General features: G+C 39.0%; 1 protein-coding gene across 3 annotated transcripts in view; it reads left to right on the forward strand.

Annotated features, from left to right (window-relative positions):
• The window catches only part of B3GNTL1 (UDP-GlcNAc:betaGal beta-1,3-N-acetylglucosaminyltransferase like 1), a 207,561-nt gene that overhangs the window by 16,931 nt on the left and 166,536 nt on the right, over positions 1–24,094 (forward strand). For all 3 annotated transcript variants that reach the window (XM_070739756.1, XM_070739757.1, XM_070739758.1), the window contains exon 5: positions 11,345–11,410. In XM_070739756.1, the coding sequence (XP_070595857.1) occupies positions 11,345–11,410 (66 nt within the window). The remainder of the gene's footprint in view (positions 1–11,344; positions 11,411–24,094) is intronic.

Genomic DNA, 24,094 nt, shown 5'->3' on the forward strand with positions numbered 1-24,094 from the left:
CGTAACAATGATGAGAACAAAACTAGAGACAATTGATTTCTAATATAAGTTAGAAAACAAGCTTTATTGAATTAGTCTACTGTATGAATAATTAGTCTTATATGTCTGCACAGTTCTAACTTCAGATCCCTCCTTATCAAATATAAATTTGCATGTGGCATTTTACACCTCTTCAAGAAACCCTCTGTACTGTAAATGCTCCTATTATAATGCTATCATGAGCAATTACAGTTAAAATTTTTGGGATGGCTCATCTACATCACAGGTGTCAGACTCATGGCGTCATGTTTGTTTATTTATTTATTTATTTATTTATTCATTCATTCACTTTTTTATCTCCTTAGACTCAGGGTGGCTTACAACATGTTAGCAATAGCACTTTTTAACAGAGCCAGCATATTGCCCCCACAATCCGGGTCCCCCATTTTTGTGAAAAACTGTCTGTTTTTTGGAAAAATTGGTGCATTTTTTCCATTCCCTAGCACCCAGGAGCTCCCTGTATGCTTCCTAGACCCTTTGCCTTGCCCATTTTTGTGAAAAAATGGGTGAAAAATGCCCCCCTTTTTTTTGTGCAAAAATTGAGGTGTTTTTGCCTTCTAATCACCTCATCTAGCATCACTGGAGGAGGAATTCTGAGAGTTGAAGTAGTCTTAAAGCTGGCAAGTTTGAACAGCTCTGGGTTAGGGGTGCAAGGGTCTTCAAACTTGGCCAGTTTTAGACTTGTGGTCTTCAATTCTCATTCCTGAGCTAACATGACTGGAGGAGGAATTCTGGGAGTTAAAGTTCACAAGTCTTAAAGCAGTCAAGTTTGTAAAAGTGTACATGGTTGTAAAAATTATATATGTTTGTAAAAAGTATTCTGCTAGACTGATATATTATTAAATATACCAGTAGATAAGTACCTCTATCTAAGAACGCCTCTACTTACGAACTTTTGTAGATAAGAACTGGGTGTTCAAGATTTTTTTGCCTCTTCTCAAGAACCATTTTCCACTTACAAACCCGAGCCTCCGAAACTGTAACCAGAAAAGGCAGGGAGAAGCCTCCATGGGGCCTCTCTAAGAATCTCCTGGGAGGAAACAGGGCCGGAAAAGGGGGGGGGAAGCCTCTGTGGAACATCCCTAGGAATCTCCTGGGAGGAAACAGGGCTGGAAAAGGTGGGGAGAAGCCTCCATGAGGCCTCTCTAGGAATCTCCTGGGAGGAAACAGGGCCTTCACCCTTCCTGTGGTTTCCCCAATCACAGGCATTATTCGCTTTTACATTGATTCCTATGGGAAAAAATGTTTTTTCTTAAGAACCTGTCACAGAATGAATTAGGTTCTAAAGTAGAGGTACCACTGTATATTACTATGCCATTTGGTTCAGAATACTTTCCCCCACTTCTTTTCCACCTCTAAAATCTAGGTGCGTCTTATACTTCTGTGTGTCTTATACTCCAAAAAATACTGCAGTTGGCCTGGGAGAAATGGTACATTGACTAAGACAAACACCCCCCCCCCCAAATATTATTAAAAAAGAAGATTGTTCAACAACAATTTCATGTACTGGCAATACACCATGAAATGAAAATGAACTTTTCACATAACTTGTAAAATACATTGATCGACTCAACCTTTAGACACACAATGAACAAAACCCTAAAATATTGAGTGCATGGACAAGAACTTGCCTGTTAGATAAACACCAACATTCAACAATATCTACAAAAATTTAACTAACACCATACAATGAACTAACAGAAATCATACATATTTAAATCAGAGGTCATATATTACGGAAGTGCCAGCTAAATACCTGACTCAATCTCCCCTTTTTTTCTTTCCCCTAACTTTCTACTATATCTTTCCTATCCTCTTTCTTTCTTCCTTCTCTCTTTTCCTCTATTTCTGTCATAATACAACATATATGATTGAAGTGTCATGTATTATATTTATATTTCTCTGTTTCATTTTTTAACACATATATTTAATAAAGATTTTTTTTAAAAGAAACTGGGAAGTTTACTACTTTATTAGTGGAGTAATTATTCTCTCTTGGATTAGCTAGCAGTGTTTCTTGGTTTGAAAGTATTTTATCAAATTCTGCTTTTGCCACTGGATTTCAACATAGTAATCTTGGATTGCTTGTGTAACTTGAGTGCTAGGAGACTGGTTCTGTGTTGTCCATGATTGGGCAATACTCGCAATAACCACTTTGGCTGGCAGATATAAAGGAGTATATGAGATTATCATATCATATCATATATCATATATCATATCATATCATATAAGAGATGGACACTATACGCTAATATAATGAAAAACAAAGAATATATTAAATTTATGGAAAAAGAGTAACTTCCTTTTAAAAAGAAAATTGGAACAATGACACCACAATACAAAACCTCTGGGACACTGCTAAAGCCTATATTAGGGGCTTATCAATCTCATACGTTAGTAGGAAAAATAGAAATAAAACCCAAAAACTAGAAGAAATACAAGACCAAATTAAAAAGTTAGAAACCCAATTACAAAATGATCTGCAAAAGGATATCTTTGGCGAAGAAAAAGATAAATTAAAACACAGAATTAATCTGATTATCCAAGAGGATATAGTATCCCAAATGAAAAAGGCAAAACAAAACCATTTCGAACATGCAAACAAAATAGGTAAATGGTTGGCATATAAATTAAAAAAGGAGAGGGAAAATAAGTATATCCAACTATTAGAGGACGTGAAAGGAGTAGTACAATTCACATTAACAGGGAAAAAAAAGATAGCAATGGAATTCTACCAAGCACTATATCTGAAAGAAGAAATGAAAGAAAATAATACATGAAACTATCTAAACGAATGTAACCTAGAAAAGATATCAGAGCTGAGTAGAGAATTACTAGATAAAACAATAACTAAAGAAGAATTGGAAGTAGCCATCCAAAGACAAGGGAATAACAAAACCCCCAGACCAGATGGGATCCCTGCCGAGTGTTATAAAGAACTAGGAAACATATTGAATAATTTGACGTTAAAAACCTATAATAAAGTACTAAAACTAAATAAAATACCTAATTCCTGGACAGACTCATTAATAACTCCAAAGATAAAAAGGAAAAGGAAAAAATAGCTAATTATAGGCCTATTGCCCTACTAAATATGGATTATAAAATTTTCACTACTATTATATCCAACAGACTTAAAACGGTGTTGAACAAATGGATACATACAGACCAGAATGGCTTCCTCCCAGATAGGCACATTCAAAACAATACCAGAATAATTCTAGATGCCCTAGAATATTATGAAGCACACCCCGGAAAAGCTATGGCACTAATATTCATAGATGCACAAAAGGCACTTGATAATTTAAATTGGAAATTTCTATTCAAATTATTAAATAAGATGAAATTTGGACCAAATTTTACCCGGGTAATTAAAACAATATATTCAAAACAAACAGCCAAAATAATAATTAATGGGGACACTACTGATAGCTTTCAAATTTTCAAAGGAGTGCGTCAGGGGTGTCCTTTATCACCTTTGCTCTTTATTTTATGCATGAAAATTTTATTAAGACAAATTCGCAATAAAAAAGAAATAACAGGACTTAAAACTAAGGGACAAGAATTTAAATTGCAAGCTTTTGCCAATGACATTGTTTTTATTGTTGAAAATCCTTTACAGGTAGGACCAAAATTGATGGAGGAACTAAATAGATATGGAGTTCTAGCAGGATTCAGAATCAACAAAAGTAAAACCAAAATCATTACTAAGAATATGACGATGAACTATAAAGAGTGCAGGAGTGGAGGGCTCTTCTAGTAAATTACATCTGGACATTTTCTAGAGTATTTATGCCCGAAATGTGGTGTGGGTTCCAGACAGATGAGCTGTATTCAAAGATTGGTCTGGCGAAAGTTTTATATACTCTGATTAGTAGTGTGAGATTACCGGAGAAGAAGCTACGTAGGATTAAGTTAACAACTCTTGAAGCCTTTTTGGCGATGTTGTTGCAGTGGCCTTTGCCACTTAAGTCATTTGATATGAGTATTCCAAGATCTTTTACGGAATGAGGGTTGTCTGCAAGGTCTTGTTTATTCAGCTTATATTTGGTGTTCTGATTCTTTTTGCCAATGTGTAGGATAGAGCATTTTTGGTTGAGATTTGGAGTTGCCAGATGTTTGACCATTCAGACACAAAGTCAAAGTATTTTTGGAGAGTACCTGTGTTATCGGTGGGGTTGAAAAGTTTGACATTGTTGGTGAAGAGAACGCAGTTGCTTGTAATGTGATTGCAAAGGTCAAAGTATGAAGAGTGTTGGTTCAAGTACGCTGCCTTGGGGTACACTGCTCTTAACCGGAACAGAATTAGATATGGTGCTCCCTATTTTGACAACTTGTTGTCTGCTTGATAGGAACACAGTTATCCAACTATGGAGGGATCCTAAGATGCTGTAGAATTTGAGTTTTGGAAGTAGTTTGTCATGAAGCACTGAGTAGAAGGCTTTACAGAAGTCAATGTAAATTGCATCTATTGATTTGCCATGATCGAGATGTGTTGCCCATATGCTTTTGCAGTGAAGGAGATGCAGGTTGAAAGATAATTTTTTTCTGAAACCAAATTGTTTGTTAGAGAGTAGGTTGTTAGTTTCTAAGTGGAGGGCAATTGATTGGTTTATGATTGATTCCATGACTTTGCATGTGATGCAGCATAGTGAGATTGGTCTGTAGTTTTCAACAAGACTGGGATCTCCTTTTTTGAAGATGGGGATGACTGTTGCTTGTGACCATATTAACAAGACATATGCTTTTCTTTTCTTTTGTTATGCTTTATCTGCATAGCACCCATCCATATGGGAAACAAGAGGTGTCATATTGACAAAAACAGTGTTGCAAGTTTGATGGAAGCCCTACTCCTTTTCATGTGTACAATATTGTAATATTGCACACATATCCTAAAGAGCTGGACCTTGCAAACCCCGCTACAGTGCTACTTTTGTCAGAATTAAATATATTTGATTGCCGCTGCACCTGAATATATGGACTCAGTTTTCTGCTTTATCATTTTATCATTCCAAACCTGTTCCCAATCAAATGCTAATAAGCTGCTTCAGCACAAGAACTTATCAGTTAGCCCATGTCACATTGCCTTCCCCCTTCTCTATTTTATTTGCTTACCGTAGTGGAAGAATTTTGAATTACCACAATGTTTTAAGAGTTACTTTCTCACAATAAGTTAAACATCTGATGTGTTGATAAACAAATGGATGTTCTTCCCATTACTTTCCATGTTTAAGAGTACAGAAAGAAGAGAAGCATTCCTGAAATAGATACGCATCTAGGAATTACTTTCAATTCTTGTTGAAAACAGTTTCTTAATACTATGCAATGATTTCTGAAAACATATGTTACCAGCTGTGAAATGGAAGTTTATCTCTGATTGTTTTATGTACCTTTCTTAGTTCTCATTTTCTGTTCTTATTACCCAGAATAAAATGTTGGTGTCACTCGGGTGGAATGTGTCTGAATGTGGCCAAACCAGAATCTTGGGAACTATAACAGTTAAAAATGTGAGAGGGAGTTTTTATATACTGTAAATGTCCGGGAATTTTTTTACTTAACTAGCATACTATTCTGCAATATTGTCTGCATAATAATTGGTAATCAGCCTGGGATCATTTTGGCTTATTAGAATTTTATGAATTCTAAAGCCTTCCATTGAATGACCTCATTTTTAACAGTAACAATGCATAAGTGCCTCTTTAATTTTAATGGCATATTTTTTTTGGAGTAAATTCTAAATTCTTTATTGGAAATAAAATCAATAGGTCTCTTAATTGTTTTAGTATAGCTAATTGATATTTCTGCAAAATGCTATACTTCGACTGTAAAGGTACCGTGTTTCCCCGATAGTAAGACCCCCCCGATTGTAAGACATATGGGGGGTTTCAGGGGGGTTGGCTAATATAAGCCATACCCAGAAAGTAAGACATATGTCTTACTTTCGGGGAAACACGGTACTAAAAGCGAGGGAGGCATCGGAGCAGTTCGTGGCGCTGGCGAGGGAGCTTCGCGCCCAGGAGAGTCTCCCAAACCCGGCGCGGATAAGGACTCCTTGGCCGGCGGAGGAAGCACGGCGGCGGCGGCAGGCTCCGGAGAAGAAAGAAGCAGCGGATAGCTGGCGAGGCACCGGCTAGAGGGCTGGACCCCGCCGCTTTGCCGCTGCTCTCGCCGCCGCCTTTGCTCTCCCCGCCGCGCCTGGGGCTGCCTGCCTGCCTGCTGCCGTAGCCGGGCTGGGCGCGGGGCATCCTCGGCGTTGGGCAGCAGCGGGAGGAGCCGGAGCCGGCCAGCCGGGCGCCCCCAGGACATGCATCGCGGACCGGCCCCGCCGCGGCGCAGGAGGGATGGAGGCCGGGCCTGACAGGCAGCCGCGCCTGCCATGCAATGCCGCCTAACGCCGCCCGCCCGGAGGAGAAGAGGCCTCGCCCGGGCCGAAGCCCGAAGACGAGCCGCAGCCTCCGGAGCCGGCCAGCCGGGCGCCCCAGGACGCGCATCGTGGACCGGCCCCGCCGCGGCGCAGGAGGGATGGAGGCCAGGCCCAACGGGCAGGCCCCGCCCCGCCCGCCTGGAGGAGAAGAGGCCTCGCCGAAGCCTGAAGACGAGCCAGCCCCGGTGCCCGGGACAATATAAGACATACCCCCAAAGTAAGACACAGTGGGGCTTTTGGGGGTAAAAAGATAGTAAGACACTGCCTTACTATCGGGGAAACACGGTAGTATAGCTGATAGTAGAGTCTTTATGTTGTACACCAAATCGTTTGGACAATACAATTCAGTAGAATATACAGTGGTACCTCTACTTAAGAACTTAACTCATTCTGTGACCAGGTTCTTAAGTAGAAAAGTTTGTAAGTAGAAGCAATTTTTCCCATAGGAATCAATGTAAAAGCAAATAATGCATGCAAACCCATTAGGAAAGAAATAAAAGCTCGGAATTTGGGTGGGAGGAGGGGGAGGAAGAAGAGGAGGAGGACAGTTGCTACCGAAGGAAGAAGGTGAGGTGAGGTGAATCAAAAAAATCCCAAACTTTAAGGGTTAAAAAAAAAAAGAGGGACTCTGAGGCGGCGAGGAGGAGCACGTGCCTCCCATACACTGCACTGAGAGAGAAACCCAGGCGGGCAAAAGGGGGGAAACCTCCCACTCCTTTGACCGAAAGGCTGCTGCTGCTGCTGCTGCTGCTACCTGCGTCTTCTTTCTTCCCATGCTGAAGGGAAGACCTCTCGCTTTCTTGCTTTGTAGCCGGCACCTTTCTTTCACTGTGGTGACGCCTTGATTTGGCTGAAGCCGAGTTGATCCGGCCGGGGAGAAATGCCCCCTTTTGCCTTTTTGCACCCAGATGCTCTAGGAGGCAACCACACTCCGGGTGTATTGGAGGCAGCATGAGGGAGTCACCACAGCGAAGTGGTTTATTCCCTCTCCAAGCACCCAGAGAAAGGAAAATACTTTGTTCGCTCTGGACTGCCAAAACCTCCTTAAGCGCTACCGAAAGGTTTCTCTGGCAGCCCAGAAAAGCCCGAGATGGCCGGGATTAAAGGGGGAATGGCAGGAAACTGGCTGGACCTTTGTGCCGCTTTCAAATTTCCTGGGAAATTTTTCCGGGCTCAGGTTTTTAAGTAGAAAATGGTTCTTAAGAAAAGCTAAAAAAATCTTGAACACCCGGTTCTTATCTTAAAAAGTTCTTAAGTAGAGGCGTTTTTAGGTAGAGGTACCAGTGTAGTACAATACAAATAGAATCTCTTATGTAAATAACAACAAGAAATGGGCTATGTATCTTTTAAAAGGATTATGAGGTAAGAACGCTTTTGCCTCTGATTGACCATCTTACAAATTTACATTAGCTTTTTAGAAATCCCTGATATGAAATAAAAATCCTATCTATTTGTCTTATTTCAGCAATTTCTTACCATCTAAATGTGCAGAACAGAAGATAATGTTCTCAGTAAATGTGTTTTATGGATTATGTGTTTTTAAAGTAATGCTTATTGAAATCCTTTCATTTTCAAAATGACTTCTACAATACTTTAAATTGTTGCTTGATGTATGTTCATTGAATACATGGCAGTGAGTCTTGTGTTATCTGCTTCTGTATTAATATTCTGTCTCCTCATAATCATCTATTTAAATGTTCGGATAAATAGATCATCTTCTTGAGACGCCTTTGGAAAAATATTTGTGCTTCTTCAATAGAAAAAGACTTTTGACTGTATAACCAGCTTTTGTACAATTGATAATCTGTTTTATTTATTTTCATTTATCTTTAACCTTGAAACAATTACACAGAGCTACCAAGCATAGATTGTTTTCTTTGTCTTATTACTCTCTGTGTTTGGTATTCATTGGTACTGATTGTTTCAAGGCCATTTACTCCCTAAAAGAAGGAAAAACAATAGTTTAGCTTGGCTTCAAAGACTTTAATCTCTTTCTCTCAGATTAGGGGCTGATTTTAAGTATTTTCTGGCTATTTAAACCTTTTTGGTTGCTTTTATTTAGCAGAAGACATACATATATGGAAGGTTTTAGATCCTCTTTTTTGTAGCATGAACAAGAAATAGGGATGTACTGTATTACTTATTACTACCCAATACGTATTTGTTTATTTAATTGGATTTGTATCCCCCCCCTTCTCCAGCAGCTATCTGTCTCCCCCCCCATTCTACTATTCTACTATGATGTTCCTAGAAACTTTTGTATCTATATATATGCAAAGCTGAGACTCAACATCTCTGTTACTTTTTATATAGCTGAAGAGAGAAGTAAAAATATTCTCTTTTCAGCTCTTCAATATTGCTCAGTAAAACTATGACTTGTTTACATTTGCTCATCACTAGTACCAAAGTATATTAATATTGGCTGAAATTTAATTTTTATTTAAATAATAGGTGTGCATTCTGAGGTCAGGTGCAAAATTTTAATTTTAATTTGAATGAATTTCAAATTTTATTCAAATGTTATTAACTCCACAAATGAAAAAAAAAATTCCTGACATAAACTCTTGCAAGAGTTTCTACAGTAAGGATTTTGAGTCCTTTGAAGACATTAATAATCATTTTTGGAATAACACCTTCTTCTTGAAGCATATTACTTCCTGTCAGAATCTTCAATACAGCATTACATTTGCTATAGCAGTCAAAATATTTTTGATGAGTTGAAGCAGTACGATAACGTTGCCCTCTTTTATGCATTAAGGAAAAATAAACCATGACACATTTATTAAAGCTGCATTTTATTACATTCCTGAGATTTTTTTGGACACTTTCTGATTGCCACAAAGTCTAGAATAGACCTATTCTGTTGGAATCAGGAAAGAGAGTACAGTATATAAACAGATTAAGGCCTGAGAGCATATCCCAGGGTCCATCTTTGTCAGAGGAACTAGAATAACTGTAGTGGAGTTGTAGCAACCTTTTGGTGGAAAAGAATCATGGATGGAGTCACTTATATGGGTGGTGTAGAGCAGGGATGAAATGCAGCCGGCTTCCCTACCCGCTTGGAAGTATATGCACCATCATCATGTCACAGTTTTGACCATCAGTGCATGTGCAGAAGACTTTGTGCATGCGTAGAGAGTTCAAACTGGCATGTATCGATGTTTGGGTGGGTGGGCAGAACCGCACACCGCCACTACCAGCTCGCCAAACCTCACGATACTGGCCCATGTGAGCTGGATAGAGCCAGCAGCATTTCATTTCTGGTTTAGAGATTTGGGGAAAAGATTGAAGTGGCCTTGATTCCCCAAAATGCTTTGTTAAGGAGTGTGCCAAACCCTTGAGTTATCAAGGACATGCACAAAAGAAGACATGGGATTCCAGCAGATATCTAGGTAATACAAGTAATTATTCAGTCATACAAGACAGATACATTAAAGTATATAACAATAGTGTTTATTTTAAAAATAGCACAGTCAAGTTAAACAGTCCAGTCATACACATTCAGATCAGTCAATAGCTCTCAATACTATTACAAGCCTGTCTTTGTCTTACATATCAGGCATACTTACAAATACATCAAACTACAATCGAACACACAGAGCTTACTACATCAGTCACAGTGAATCATCAGAAAGAACAGAGGGAGCAGAGAGAGAATCATGCTTTCTGGCTCCTTCTTATAGTGTCCTTTACACTACCTCTTAAAGCTATAGATACACATATGAACGTTCATTGTTAACTTGTTTATATATTGCAAACCTGTTTTGTACATAGTACTTACATGCTTTTCCATGTAATGTCATTTATATATCAACATATTTAATGGACACTTAAACAGTGGCAAAACTAATGAAAATGAGTTTGCCTTTTTATAAATCCATTAAAGTTTGCAAAGAGACATAAATAATTAGGTGATCTGTTCTGCATAGTGATTAAAAATTCCTATCTTCAGTTCTAACTGGTTTGCTAATTTCAACTTTTCCTATCTACAATATTGCTTCCCATAGCAACCATTCATCCAAATTACTATGGTAAGCTTTTTGTGGAGATGTCCTGCCATTGCCCACTTAGCATAGAGATGGAAGACTAATGCTACAGTACACGTATTTCTACAATATGCATTAGCTGCTTATTTGTTTTTATACTATTGACCTCATCTTTATTATCTTTTTCAACTTATGCATGCTGTCCTTCGTTACAAAGTTTAAGGAGGCTTGTGGTACAAATTGGAATGTTGGAGTAATTTTATTACAGTACTCTTCTAGTATGGGTTCCACATTAAAAATTATGCCAGATAAGCTAAAATTTTCACATGCTAGTTTATCCAGGTGAGGAATTTTACTGTTTCCTAGAAAATAAGACCCTGTCTTATATTTTTTTGAACCCTGAAATAAGCTCTTAGCCTTATTGCCATTGCACTAAGAGGTTTTTTAATCAAGGGATGTCTTATTTTGGGGGAAACAGGATAGGTTTTATGCAAAAGATTCCTTCTTTTAACACAGCCTTTAATTCCATTAGTTTTTGAATTAATGCTTTTATATCTGTATTCCGCTGATACAAACTAACATGCTATAATTAGATAAAAAGTAATACAGAAAAATAGTGCTAGTAATTTAGGCACCAGAGTTATTCCTTTCCCATTTTCTATTATTTCTTATAGTTTAAAATAAAATCTTGTATTATGTGTTTATTATTTTTAAACAATACAACACAGAAAAAGGCACTATACTTCATCTCTAATATAAAGTTTTGATTTTTGACTTCTAATTTTAACCATTTAAAATTTAATATTGTAATAGCCATGGAACTGACAATCTTTTCTAGTTAATTGTTTCAGGTGGATTCTCTTTCTGATTCAGTAATGAATGCTGTTTATTACAGGACGATGTGATGATGCCCCAGAGAATAAGGCTGCAATGGGAAGCTAATATTAAATATCCAAGGAGTGTGAGTATTTTTATTGCAATGAGTTTTAACATAAAACCTTGAAATCTCTGCAATAACATTGACTGTTTTGGAATGTAGTAGTTAATGACAGAAGTCCCTATTGCCATTGTCAAGCAAGAAGCACGTATAGTAATAGTGTACAAGTTGTGGTGATTACATGGCTAAGCTCAGGTTTGAAGTAAGCTATATAGTAAAATTAACTGGAACTTTACCCTGAACTGGATGAAGAAAAAGAAAGCATAATGATTCTGATTTAAAAGTCTTACATATTATAATAGATCAACATGTAATACCTGTATAAAGTTTTATTATATTTGAGGATCCCAGTGGATTACTTAAATAACTGGTGTGCTGATGACATTGAACCTGCAGGGTTTTTAATTAGAGAATATTTACGTTAAAGTAGAACACATCAGAGTTACAGTGATAAAAACAGATAATGGATTTAGATGAAATTACAACCATTTTGGTTTGGGTAGATGTTATTTTGTATGCGTGTGTATTTGATTTTAAAAAGCAGTCTGCAAAATCAAGTTGTGTTCCTAGTGCAACTGTAAGCAACCCTCTTAATATTGTTTATTTTGGATTGGTTTGAGAAGACTGGCCATTCTTGTGAAAGGGGTGTAAAAGCTGGATAAAAAAAATAAAACAAGCTTTTTTTGGTTGTGGTCCCACCAGATGAAATATGTATGGCAGGTTTAGAGGAGTACAACGTTTTACAGTTATCCCATGCTATGAAAAAGAATATTTGTCAAAATAACTGTCCAATCATGTAGCCACCACAGATGGATTACAGTGATACCTCGTCTTACGAATGCCCCTTCGTACGAACTTTTCGTGATACGAACCCAGGGTTTACTATTTCTTTGCCTTGTCTTAAGAACCATTTTCATTTTATGAACCCGAGCCCGGGTGCGTGGGCTCTCTTACTGCCGCAGGGATTCCCTGCCTTGTGACTGCCACCACTGTAATTACCCATTTGATTACAGCCCCCGCCGGGATTCCGCGGGAGTGGGGGAGAGCAGCACCTGAACCTGTAGCCCGCTTAGAAGCCGCTGCCTGCTTGGAGGAGGAGAAGCTGCAGCCGCCACCTCCTCTGCAGCCACCGCTGCGGGAGGAGCCACACTGGGCTCTGAAGTTTGCAAAAGTTTCCGCACCTCCTCTGCAGCCAGGAGGCTCGGCGGGGAAGGAGGCCATGTTCGGGTTTGAGAGTCTGAGCCCCCTCGCACGCCACCGGCCCCCACCGGCCCCCTCGCACGCCTGGCCTCCCGCCGCTGCCTCCCACCTGCCCAATCCGCCCCTCTCTCTGCCTTTCCCCTACTCCGCCTCTGGTCTTGGCGCTCGGCTCCTCCCGCAGTGGTTGCTGCAGTGGGGGTGGCGACTGCAGCTTCTCCGGCCACTAGTGAGGATCCTGGCGGGCAGCTTCAACTGGCCTCTCGCAGCCCCTCCGCTGACAGCACTCCCAGCGAAGGGGCTGCGAGAGGGGCAGGGCAGGCGTTCCTGAAGCGCTTGGCGAAAGCACTCCCAGCTAAGCGGCTGCGAGAGTGCCTTCTTCGAGTACTTCGGGAATGCCCACCCCGCCCCTCTTGCAGCCCCTTTGTTGGGAGTGCTTTCATCCAGGGCTGTCAGCGAAGGGGCTGCAGGAGAAGGCGGGGTAGGCATTCCTGAAGTGCTCAGAGAAAGCGCTCTCGCAGCCACTTCGGAACCAAATAAGTTCGTAAGACAAGATATTACTGTACTTTTAATAAGCAGTATCATAAAAGGCCATCTAACACTTAGTTATTTTGCCAATCTCATTCTGCTGCAGCTTTCAGACAGTTGTTTTAAGTTACAAGTATGAGAATTTGTCTTTTGAAGTGAATGAGCTTTCTTATAAAAAAGGTGTAAGTATAGATTTGTGATTTGAGAAAATATTTTATTGTGATTAATTCTCAATTTCATTTTCAATTTCATACATTTACAATATGTTCTGACTAAAAATGCTTGGCACTTGTTTTCTGTATGTGTCCTTTCGAAAAAGAAAGACAGCAAAGTAAAGAATCTTTGGGGAGGCTGAAAGAGGATAAGGCCAAATGGATAATTCTCTTTTTCTTTGAACCAGAATGAAAACAACAGAAACAAACGGTTAGAGTTTAACTTTTAAGCTTCAATTTGTACCACAACATTGTCTTTTCTAACTTGGCAGGCATCATAATCAACGAAATCTAGAGTTGACTATGCTCTAAAATGAGCTGAGTGTGTGTATTCATTTCTTGTAAATAAAAGAATATAATATATATATAATATAATACAGTCATACAGTCCTAAGTGGGAGGAAAGGGATGATAGGAATGATGAGAAAAAACTAGTAGAATTAGAAGTGCAGATTTAGTAAAAAGTTTGACAGTGTTGAGGGGATTATTTGTTTAGTAGAGTGATGGCATTCGGGAAAAAACTGTTCTTGTGTCTAGCAGTGCTCTGTAACGATGTTTTGAGGGTAGGAGTTGAAACAGTTTGTGTCCAGGATGTGAGGGGTCAGTAAATATTTTCACTGCCTTCTTGACTCGTGCAGTATACAGGTCCTCAATGGAAGATAGATGCACATGTAGACACACATGAGCTCCTATTTCCCCCGGTCTCATTTCACTTGTCTGAACATGTTACATAGTAGGCAGATGATAGAAAAAGATGGAATTGAACAAATATGTGGCTTGCAGACATCCACAACTGTGGCAGTTAATTTAGTGTTGTGTATGCTTGACCTGGGTAGATGTCCTTGTACTGCATTTGATTTCTTCTAAGAAATATTTTGTTGGTCTTTGCCCTGTTTGTTGCCTGATTCTCAGTGCTATTTGCTTTTAGATAAAAAAGGATGATGTGGGAATATATATAATGAAAGTATGTTTCCATCTTGACTTGTTTGGATTGTAAAACAAATAGGCATCCAACAGTTTTCCTATCATTGTTTCTTATCTGACAAATCCAAAGTGTTGTGCAACTTTGTTTTTTCCATTTGAAAGCAACATTACAATGGACTAAAAAACATTTTACAGTAACGTTTTCTGTTTTATGTGCAACATTATATTGTAAGCAAAATCATTTTGCTTTTGATGTCTGTTTCTGTTAATCTTCTTTATTTACCTTGTTCCCATAGTGGATAATGAAGGGTGAGTAAATTGCCTGATAGACAAACAACTATCGTAGTACTATTAAAAAAGTAGAACATGCACCGTCTTGTTCAAATTTCAGGAGATAGTTTTTTTCAGTCTGAGAATAGGAACAAGACGCTTATAATGGTTTTTTCCACTGCACGTTTTCTTGGCACAGGATAATTTAAATTATTTGCAAATCTAGAAAAGACCCTGCAGAGATCACTAAGGAGTGGTCAAGTCATCATTATATCATAGGGTAGTTTTCTCTATTAAAGGAAGCATTATTATAGTCACAGGAGGGGGGATGTCCCAACATTAAAAAACTTGTGATTATGGAGAATATCCTCCTTTGTGAGGTAAATGAGAGGATCGCAACGATCCAACCATAGCTTTCTGGGAGATACCAGTTATCAAAAAAAATATCTCACACTTGCCCCTGATCTGATTAATTGCCTTGATCACTCTGATGGATAATTTGTTTGGAGAGACTCTTACCTGGTCACTCAACAAATTCTAATATCAATCCTTTCCAGTTAAATATACTCACTGGGACCATTATCTTCAGTAATTTCATTTTTGTACTCTCAGCAAATCCAGAAAATAACACTTGATAGGTTGCACCAGACCCTGTATTGTTTTCAACATTATTTATCTAAAGCTAGCAAGCAAACAGGGATAGTAGTCAGAGGTTGGACAAAGAAGTTCTTCGATAGACTTGCAAGATTGACATTAGCCTTTCAAGGTAGACCAGATTAGGAAATAAAAATGAGGTAGGCCAATACTAGTTTTATTATAAAGACATAATAATAAAACCTTGCAAATCTGAATATGCTTCTCTCCTCTTTCACTTTATCTTTGTGAGAACTAAGGAGACATTTTCTTTTATTACAATTCTGCTCCAACTATAAAAAAAACTTGTTTTATATAATTGTTGTCTTGATTGTAACTCTTCCTACTCTCCCCCAAGGTATTTTTTCTACTTATAAAAAAGGCTAAAACTTAAAGTTATCGGAGGCTTGTAAGATATTAAAAAATAAAGTCTTGGGAAATTTCAGAAATAAAGAAAAATACAAAGAGCATATAGTTCATTGCTAGGGAAAAATGTAATTTGATAATGGATAGTAGTGAGGAGGCAGAATATTTTAATTTTTAATCTGCATCTATCTTTTCATGGAAGAGGAATGGAGCCTTAGCTTGTCATCCTTATGGCACTTGGGGTGGGGGAGGAAACTAGTTTAGGGAAGACAAGAAGATGATAATGTAGCTAATTAATGTATATCCAAGTATCCTGGGATAAATGAATTATCTTCTTAGATACTGAAGAAGGTAATGCAGGGTGACCACAGGTCTGCTTTAAATAATCGTTGAGGATTTTTAGAGGACCAGTGAGGTAGCTGAAGAATGAGGTCTGTAGATTACTTCCTCATTTTCAAAATGGGGAACAAGGAGAAAAAATGTTTTTTTCTCATTTATTTATTAATCATGTTTGTATAGCTGCCAATCTTACACGACAGTGATTCTGGGTGATGTACAGCACTTAATTAAACAACTATAAATACATTAAAACAGTCATACTTAGAATAGTCATATTCTTTGAACAGATTATCTAGCAACAGTTGGATATGTCCACAGCATTAGCATGAGCTAAAATGGGATTGTCACAAAAAAAAATTCAAGATCAAGCCTATTTCCTTGTGTTATAAGAGATTCTTGGACATGCCATAGAATAGTTTACCTGGATTCAGGTCTGATTCTTTTACAAAGGAAGTGTTCATGTCTAAAACCCTGTGTAGTTGATCTGCTTTGCCAACTGATGAGATTTGGAAAAGCAGTCCTGTGTGCTTTTTTTTTAAAAAAGATCTTGAACTAGAACAGTAGCCATTTTTTTAAAAAAAATAATGAATTGAATAAAAAGGCTTCATTGCATTTTATCATTAAAAAAGAGAAGTTTACTAGTGTTGGAAATCTAATGCTTATGATAGTTTAATGCATATTTCCACATAGTTTGCTCCAGTTTATTTGACAAAGTCTTTATCAGAGTGCCTCATGTGCATACTTGAATAAAATGGTAAATATGGTGTAGATAATATTATTGTTCAAAGGATACATGATTAGTTGACTGAATTCAAGGAGTGTTCATTAATGGGTCTACTTAGCTTGGTGGGAAGTAAAATGTAGAATGCTAAAGGGTCTGTCTTGGCTCTGTGCTATTCAGCATTTTTGTTAGTATGAATGAAGAAGTTGAAGCATACTCAGAAAGTTTGCACTGATAAGTGATACTTTAGATAAGAAAGAAGATTTAAAAAATATCTGGGCTCTATGAGCTGAAATGAATAGAATGGAACTTAACGCTAAGATATTAAACTGCATTGAATAAGATAATCTGATATATTTTATATATCAGAAGACATCAAAACATTCATCTATGTTCACTTACTGTGTTTGTTCAAGGGAAAGAAGATGAAGCAGATTGAGTACAGTGATCCCTTGAGTATCGCGAGGGTTACGTTCCAAGACCCCTCGCGATAATCGATTTTTCGCGATATAGTGGTGCGGAAGTAAAAACACCATCTGCGCATGCGCGCCCTTTTTCCATGGCCGCGCATGCGCAGATGGTGGAGTTTGCGTGGGCGGCGGGGAAGACCCAGGGAAGGTTTCTTCGGCCGCCCAGCAGCTGATCTGCTCGGCAGCGCAGCAGCAGCGAGGAGCCGAAGATCGGGGTTTCCCCGCCGCCCACGCAAAGGGGAAACCCCGATCTTCAGCTCCTCACTGCTGCCGCGCTGCCGAGCAGATCAGCTGCTGGGCGGCCGAAGAAACCTTCCCTGGGTCTTCCCCGCCGCCCACACAAAGGGGAAACCCCGATCTTCGGCTCCTCGCTGCCGCCGCGCTGCCGACCAGATCAGCTGCTGGGCGGCTGAAGAAACCTTCCCTGGGTCTTCCCCGCTGCCCACGCAAAGGGGAAACCCCGATCTTCGGCTCCTCGCTGCTGCCTGCCCGCCGCTCGCCCGCCCGCCGCCCGCCGCTCGAGAGCAAGAGGGGGAGAGATAGAGAAAGAGAGAGAAGGAAAGAAAGAGATGAGAGAGGGAGGAAGAGAGTGTGAGAGAGGAAGAAGCAAGATAGAGAAAGAGAGAGAGAAAGAAAGATGAGAAAGGAAGAGAGTGACATCATCGGGTGGGAAAAACCGCGGTATAGCAAAAAAAACCGTGGAGTATTTTTTAATTAATATTTTTTGAAAAATCGCGATATAGCGTTTCGCGAAGATCGAGATCGCGAAAATCGAGGGATCACTGTACTTCCAAAGAAGATATTGGCCGATAGGCGTAGAAATCTTCCATATTATGTTGCAATATTCTTTCCATCATTAAAACTTTCACATAGATTAATATGCACAAAATATATATTTTAAATAACGTAAATCTTTTAGTTTCAATAATTTTAAAAATCGTTTTACTTCAGACAAATAATCTTAAAATCTGTTAATTTCAAGGAATTAGAAAAACAGGAAGACTACCAACTATATTATGCTTTAATATAATCTGCTTTCTCTTCAGAATGATAAGGTTCTGAGAAGGCTATAGTAACAGGATAAAATAAAGTGGTTTCTAGAAAACAGGAAGCATTGTAATCCGAATAGATTTTTATACTGAATGTTCAAGATTGTATTATAATTCAAGAAATGTCCTAATGTGATTCAGATATGATTCTTTTACAAAGAAGTGTTCATGTCTAAAACCCCGTGTAGTTTATCTGCTTTGCCAACTGATGTGCTTTTTTAAAAAAAAGATCTTGAACTAGAACAGTAGCCATTATTTTTTTAAAAAATATAATGAATTGAATAAAAAGGCTTCATTGTATTTTATCATTAAAAAAGAGAAGTTTACTAGTGTTGGAAGTCTAGTGCTTATGATAGTTTAATGCATATTTCCACATAGTTTGCTTCAAACATGCTTAAATTCAGCAGTGTGTTTGCTTTTCATTAAACTGGGCTTTCAGACTTCTTTTTTAAGTTTGGAGTTTTTGCAAAACCACAGTGGATTTTCAAAGCAACTGTTAGTTCAAATCTGTTCTACATTTTAATGAAACAGTACAAATCTAAAACATTCTCTCTGATACAATTTAGTAATTAAATGTTAAATCCAGAATGGTTTCCACATGCCAATAACCAATTTAATAACGATACTATTATTGCAGTATTACAAAATGGTTACTCAGTAGATGATCATATTTATTCATATGCTAGAACCACAAGTGAAGATACTAGCAAAGTATTTTCTTTATGTTTTAAATAGCTAAACATGGGCATTGTATGATCTTTTATGGGATTCACCTATATTATTTAAAAATAAATACAGTAGTACCTTGTGATACGAACCCCTCATCATACGAACTTTCTGAGATACGAACCCGGGGTTCAGAAATTTTTGCCTCTTCTTACAAACTTTTTCCGCCTTACAAACCCACCGCCCGAACGCTGAACCCGGAAGTTCGGCAAAAGTTCAGGTTCAGGTGGCCGCTGAGAAGCCCCGCCGGCCGTTTGAGCCTCCCGACCGGCCGATAGCTCCATGGCTCTTTTGCAAAGCTGACAGCCGGGTGGCGGGGCTTCTCGGTGTCCTCCTGAACCCGAACGCCGAACCCGAACTTTTGCTGAACTTCTGGGTTTGGCATTCGGGAGGCCGCCGAAAAGCCCCGCCGTCCGGCTGTCGCCTTTTGAAACAGCCGGGGGGCTTCTCGGCGTTCTCCCCGAATGCCGAACCTGGAAGTTCGGCAAAAATTCGGGTTCGGCGTTCGGGTTCAGGAGGACGCCGAGAAGCCCCTTCTTCGTGACGTCAAAGCTCCACCCATGGAATTCCCTATTGGGATTCCCCACCTCCGTTTGAGCCTCCCGACCGGCCGACAGCTCCGCGGCTCTTTTGCAAAGCTGACAGCCAGGCGCATGGCTTCTCGGCGTCCTCCTGAACCCGAACGCCCAACCCGAACTTTGCTGAACTTCTGGGTTCGTCGCTCAGGAGAATGCCAAGAAACCCCTCGGCTGTTTCAAAAGGCGACAGCCGGGTGGCGGGGCTTCTCGGCGGCCTCCCGAATGCTGAACCCGGAAGTTCGGTAAAAGTTCGGGTTTGGCGTTCGGGTTCTGGAGGATGCCGAGAAGCCCCCCGGCTGTTTCAAAAGGTGACAGCTGGGTGGCGGGGCTTCTTGGCGGCCTCCCAAACCCAAACCCAAACTTTTGCTGAACTTCCGGGTTCGGTATTCGGGAGAACGCTGAGAAGCGCCCGGCTGTTTTAAAAGGTGACAGCTGGGCGGCGACGCCCAGCAAAGCGCCGGTTTTGCAGGGGGGGGGGGGTTGTGCTTGCACGCATTAATTGAGTTTACATTGTTTCCTATGGGAAACATTGTTTCGTCTTATGAACTTTTCGCCTTACGAACCTCCTCCCGGAACCAATTAAGTTTGTAAGACGAGGTACTACTGTATAGATAAATCTTGTTCCAACTTTCTAGCTAAATAATTGCTTTTTATATTATTTCTTCATGAGTTGGATATTTTTTTCAGTGCTTTTAAGCATTACAATATTGAGAGATTATATTAATATGATGCCAGAGTCTTCATATTAAGACTTCAATTAATCAACATAACTGGAAGTTTCATAAGTGTTAGTAATAACTATGTTCCTAGTTAGCTGCTCAAATAGAGAAAATTAAAAATACATTTTTGTTAATGCTTCTTTTGGTAGACTTGAATTTCCTTGCATATCTCTGAGATGAAAAAGATAGATTAATGTGAAGAAACTGACTTGTACATAAATGACATGGGGAAATTTTACTATATTACTATACTTCCTATATTAATTAAAGAACAGAAAGAAAGTAAAATGACAAGGATTTATTAATATAAATTTTACCCAGTTAATGTCTTTCATTTTTCATTTGCACCTAGTATTTTTAAAAAATGGAATCATTTCTATATGTGTCACTGTATAACAAGTAACAGAAGACTATTTGCTTTCATGTTTTTCAAAATAATTTGTTATTTTAAATAGATAAAAAACTAACCCAAGTTAAGTATCAGTAATCAGGTAAAAAGAGAAAAATAGTGTAAGAAAAGAAAAAAGTTAAGAAAGATAGAAAAGAAAGAAAAAAGTAGTGGCTTTTCATATTCTTCACAGAAGTTATAATACAAATACATTTTAATCTTTAAGGCTGCATCACATTATTCTTCCTTCTATATTATCTATCCTGTCTAAATGTCAAAATCATAAGTCACAAGTTCACCCCCCCCCCCCATTTTTACACAAAATGTCCATAAGAGGCTTCTGGTCAGCAGTGAATGCAATCTCTATTTTCTAATCAAAGAAATTGATTTATCAAATTAAGCAAAATCTGTTAACTTTACTAACCATTTTTTTCATATTTGGTAATATATGAAAAAATCACACTGTTTTGATCATATGTTGACATAATCTTCCATTGCTCAGATTTTGACAGCACAGAAGCAAAATTCTTAGCTGCCGGAATCTCAGAATATTTATTTATTTATTTAATTAGATTTCTATGCCGCCCTTCTCAACCGACTCAGGGAGGCTTACAACATAATAAAAACAAATACAGAATGTGTAGAAATCTAATATTAAAAATCTAAAAATTCTAAAACCCCATTTTTGTAAAAAGACAAACATTCATATTCATCCAAATAAATGTAACTATTTGTGGCTTGGGTTAGTTCTAACACTCATGGCCTGCCAGCAAAGATGGGTTTTCAGGGGCTTGTGAAAGGCCAGGAGGGTGGGGGCGGTATGAATCTCCAAAGGGAGTTGGTTCCAAAGGGCCAGAGCCGTCACATAGAAGGCTCCTCCCCTAGGCCCCACCAGACAATGTTATCTGGCCGAGGCGACCTGGAGAAGGCAGACCCTGTAGGACTTGACCGGTCACTGGGATACATGAGGCAGAAGGCGGACCCATAGGTAATGTGGTCCGAAGCCATGTAGGGCTTTATGGGTCTTAACCAACACTTTGAATTGTGACCAGAAACCAATTGGCAACCAGTGCAGCTCATGGAGTGATGTTGAAATGTGGGCAGATTTTGGAAGACCCATGATAGCTCTGCATTTTGCACTATTTGCAGTATTGCATTTTGCACTATTTGCAGTCTCCAAACTTTTGCACTATTTGCAGTCTTCAAAGGTAGCCCTTGCAGAAAACATTGCAGTAGTTGAACCTCGAAGTGATAAGGGCATGAGTGACAGTGAGAAGTGATTCCCTGTCCAAATAGGGCCGCAACTGGGATGACCAAGCGCACCTGTGTGAATGCCCCCCTCGCCACAGCCGAGGGATGATCTTCTAAATTCAGCTGTGGACGTTGCAGACCCTCTCTGAGTGGGGCAAAGTTCCCCCCAGAGTAATGGACAGACAGGTGGTATTGTCCTTGGGAGTCAAAACGCACAGCTACTCTGTCTTGTCAGGGTTGAGCCTGAGCCTATTGATGCCCATGCAAACTCTCACAGCCTCCAGACACCGGCACATTACTTCCACTGCTTCACTGAATATAAATGGGAATGTACTTTGCTCTCCTTCTTATGATTATGACCTCACTAATATTCTCTTATGTAGCTTATTCATATCACTCGTACTGCTTTGTTGCTCATAATGATTATAAATTGATTTTAGTCTCATTGTAATGATTGTAAATTGATTTTAGTTAATATCCATAAAATAAAGGTGAAGTCTCCTGTGTTAAGAATAACGTATTATACATATATACCTATATATTATAGCCATTTGTTAAAAGAAGATTTATTATCTGTTTAAACTTTTTGAGCTTAAATATTCAGTGGCAGCTGCAGTGATAGCTTTGCAATGTTCTCCATGTAGACCTGAGGCAAAGGAAATCATTTGAAAGCCAAATCTCTCCTGGAGTTTTAGAGCTGATCGGGTATATGGCTTTGGCCCTGGCCCATCTCTACAGCAATCATTAACTATAATCATGAACACATGAAAACATGACTTTTCTTCAAAGCAAAATATAAGGGGGCAGCTTATTGGTGAAATCTTAGAACTTCCTTCTAATTTTTATTTTGTTTTTACCTGCGGCAGCACTTCTGAAACTCATTTAATTTGCATTCCATCATAATCTAATACAGCTTGCAACTTCTTCATTCCAAGTCACTACTGCATGCTTTCACCTATTATCTTATGTTGAATTTTGAAAATTGGTTGCTCCAGATTCCTTTTAACTCCACTGAATTGTATCATTTTGTGCTAAACGTGTGCGTTATATTAAGTTATGAAGGGAAATAGTAGTCCTTATTCCTCTTAATAATATGAATACCTGAACCTTTTAAAAACTTTAATTGATATGCCAAGCTTGATTGCAATTGATGAAAAAAAATGTTGCAATCATTCAGTGTTGAGTTGTGAATAAAGGCAGATATATGTGTCCCAGTATAACGTTGCAGGATCCAATTTGAGTTGGTCACTGGATGAAAGGTTATTCTGCCGAGCTTTTGGACTCATGATGGAGCCCATCCTCGGGGATCTCTCTCTCTCTCCCTCTCCTCCCCACCCCCTTCTGTCATATTGAGTTGTCTTTAAATATTTCATATGTAGACTGGAAATAAAAAGGGACAAAAAACTCATCAAAAAAGCCAGTAGCTAATCACTTCCATTTCATTGGCAAGACAACAGTATAAAAGTGTTAATATAGTCATTAGGAGCTGAGCTTGACTTTCTAATATCTTTGAACATTTGTGTTAAGTGTTTATTTCAGGCTTACAGATTTTGCAGAAAAATCCATTCATGTATTTTTAGAATCTAATGATGGCATTAAAGTAATCAGAGAAAGTGTGAAACCAGAAAAATAATTATGTTCTCGTTTGTTAAAGAGTAAATAATGATTCATATTAAAAGCAAATTAAATTAAATTTCTGTCCAACCATAACATGAGTATATTATAGTGCAGATACACATGACATTGCAACAACAAAAAAATCATGAATGACTCTGCATTTACTGTAGTTTGCGGTTTTCTGTCTCCTTATCGGATGTTTTACTCCTTGACTTATGAGCATTTGTTCAGTGACCTTTTCAAATTATGATGCTGAACGAAGAGACTTAGGATTCCCGCCAGTGGACCTGCAATCACATGAATAAAATTCTGGTGCTTGGCAAGCCATCTGACCTTATAACCAACCACAGGGACTCTGCATTCTGCCCAGCTGGATCTCCACAGGCCTTTGGACATGCATCCCACCCCACTGGGCTCCACCCGCTTCTTCCCATTCCCCATCATGGTTCGTCCACTTACCTTTTCTACAGTTCTTTCTTTCCTCCTCTACTATGCAATATCTGAACTTTTTTTGTCTTTCATGTTGACAGTTGTTAAGTCTGGATATTCTGTGACAGGTGCTCCTCTGTTTGAAACCTAAAGTTCCAGAGCACTTTAGCTCCTTCATTTTACTTGCCTATTTTGTTTATTTGTTTATTTATTTATTTGTTTGTTTGTTTGACTTCTATGCTGCCCAATCCCTTGCGACTCAAGGCGTATAGTCCCACCAGTTGTTTGTGA

Source organism: Erythrolamprus reginae, chromosome 2 (assembly GCF_031021105.1).
Source record: "Erythrolamprus reginae isolate rEryReg1 chromosome 2, rEryReg1.hap1, whole genome shotgun sequence".
In the NCBI taxonomy this organism is placed as follows: domain Eukaryota; kingdom Metazoa; phylum Chordata; class Lepidosauria; order Squamata; family Dipsadidae; genus Erythrolamprus; species Erythrolamprus reginae.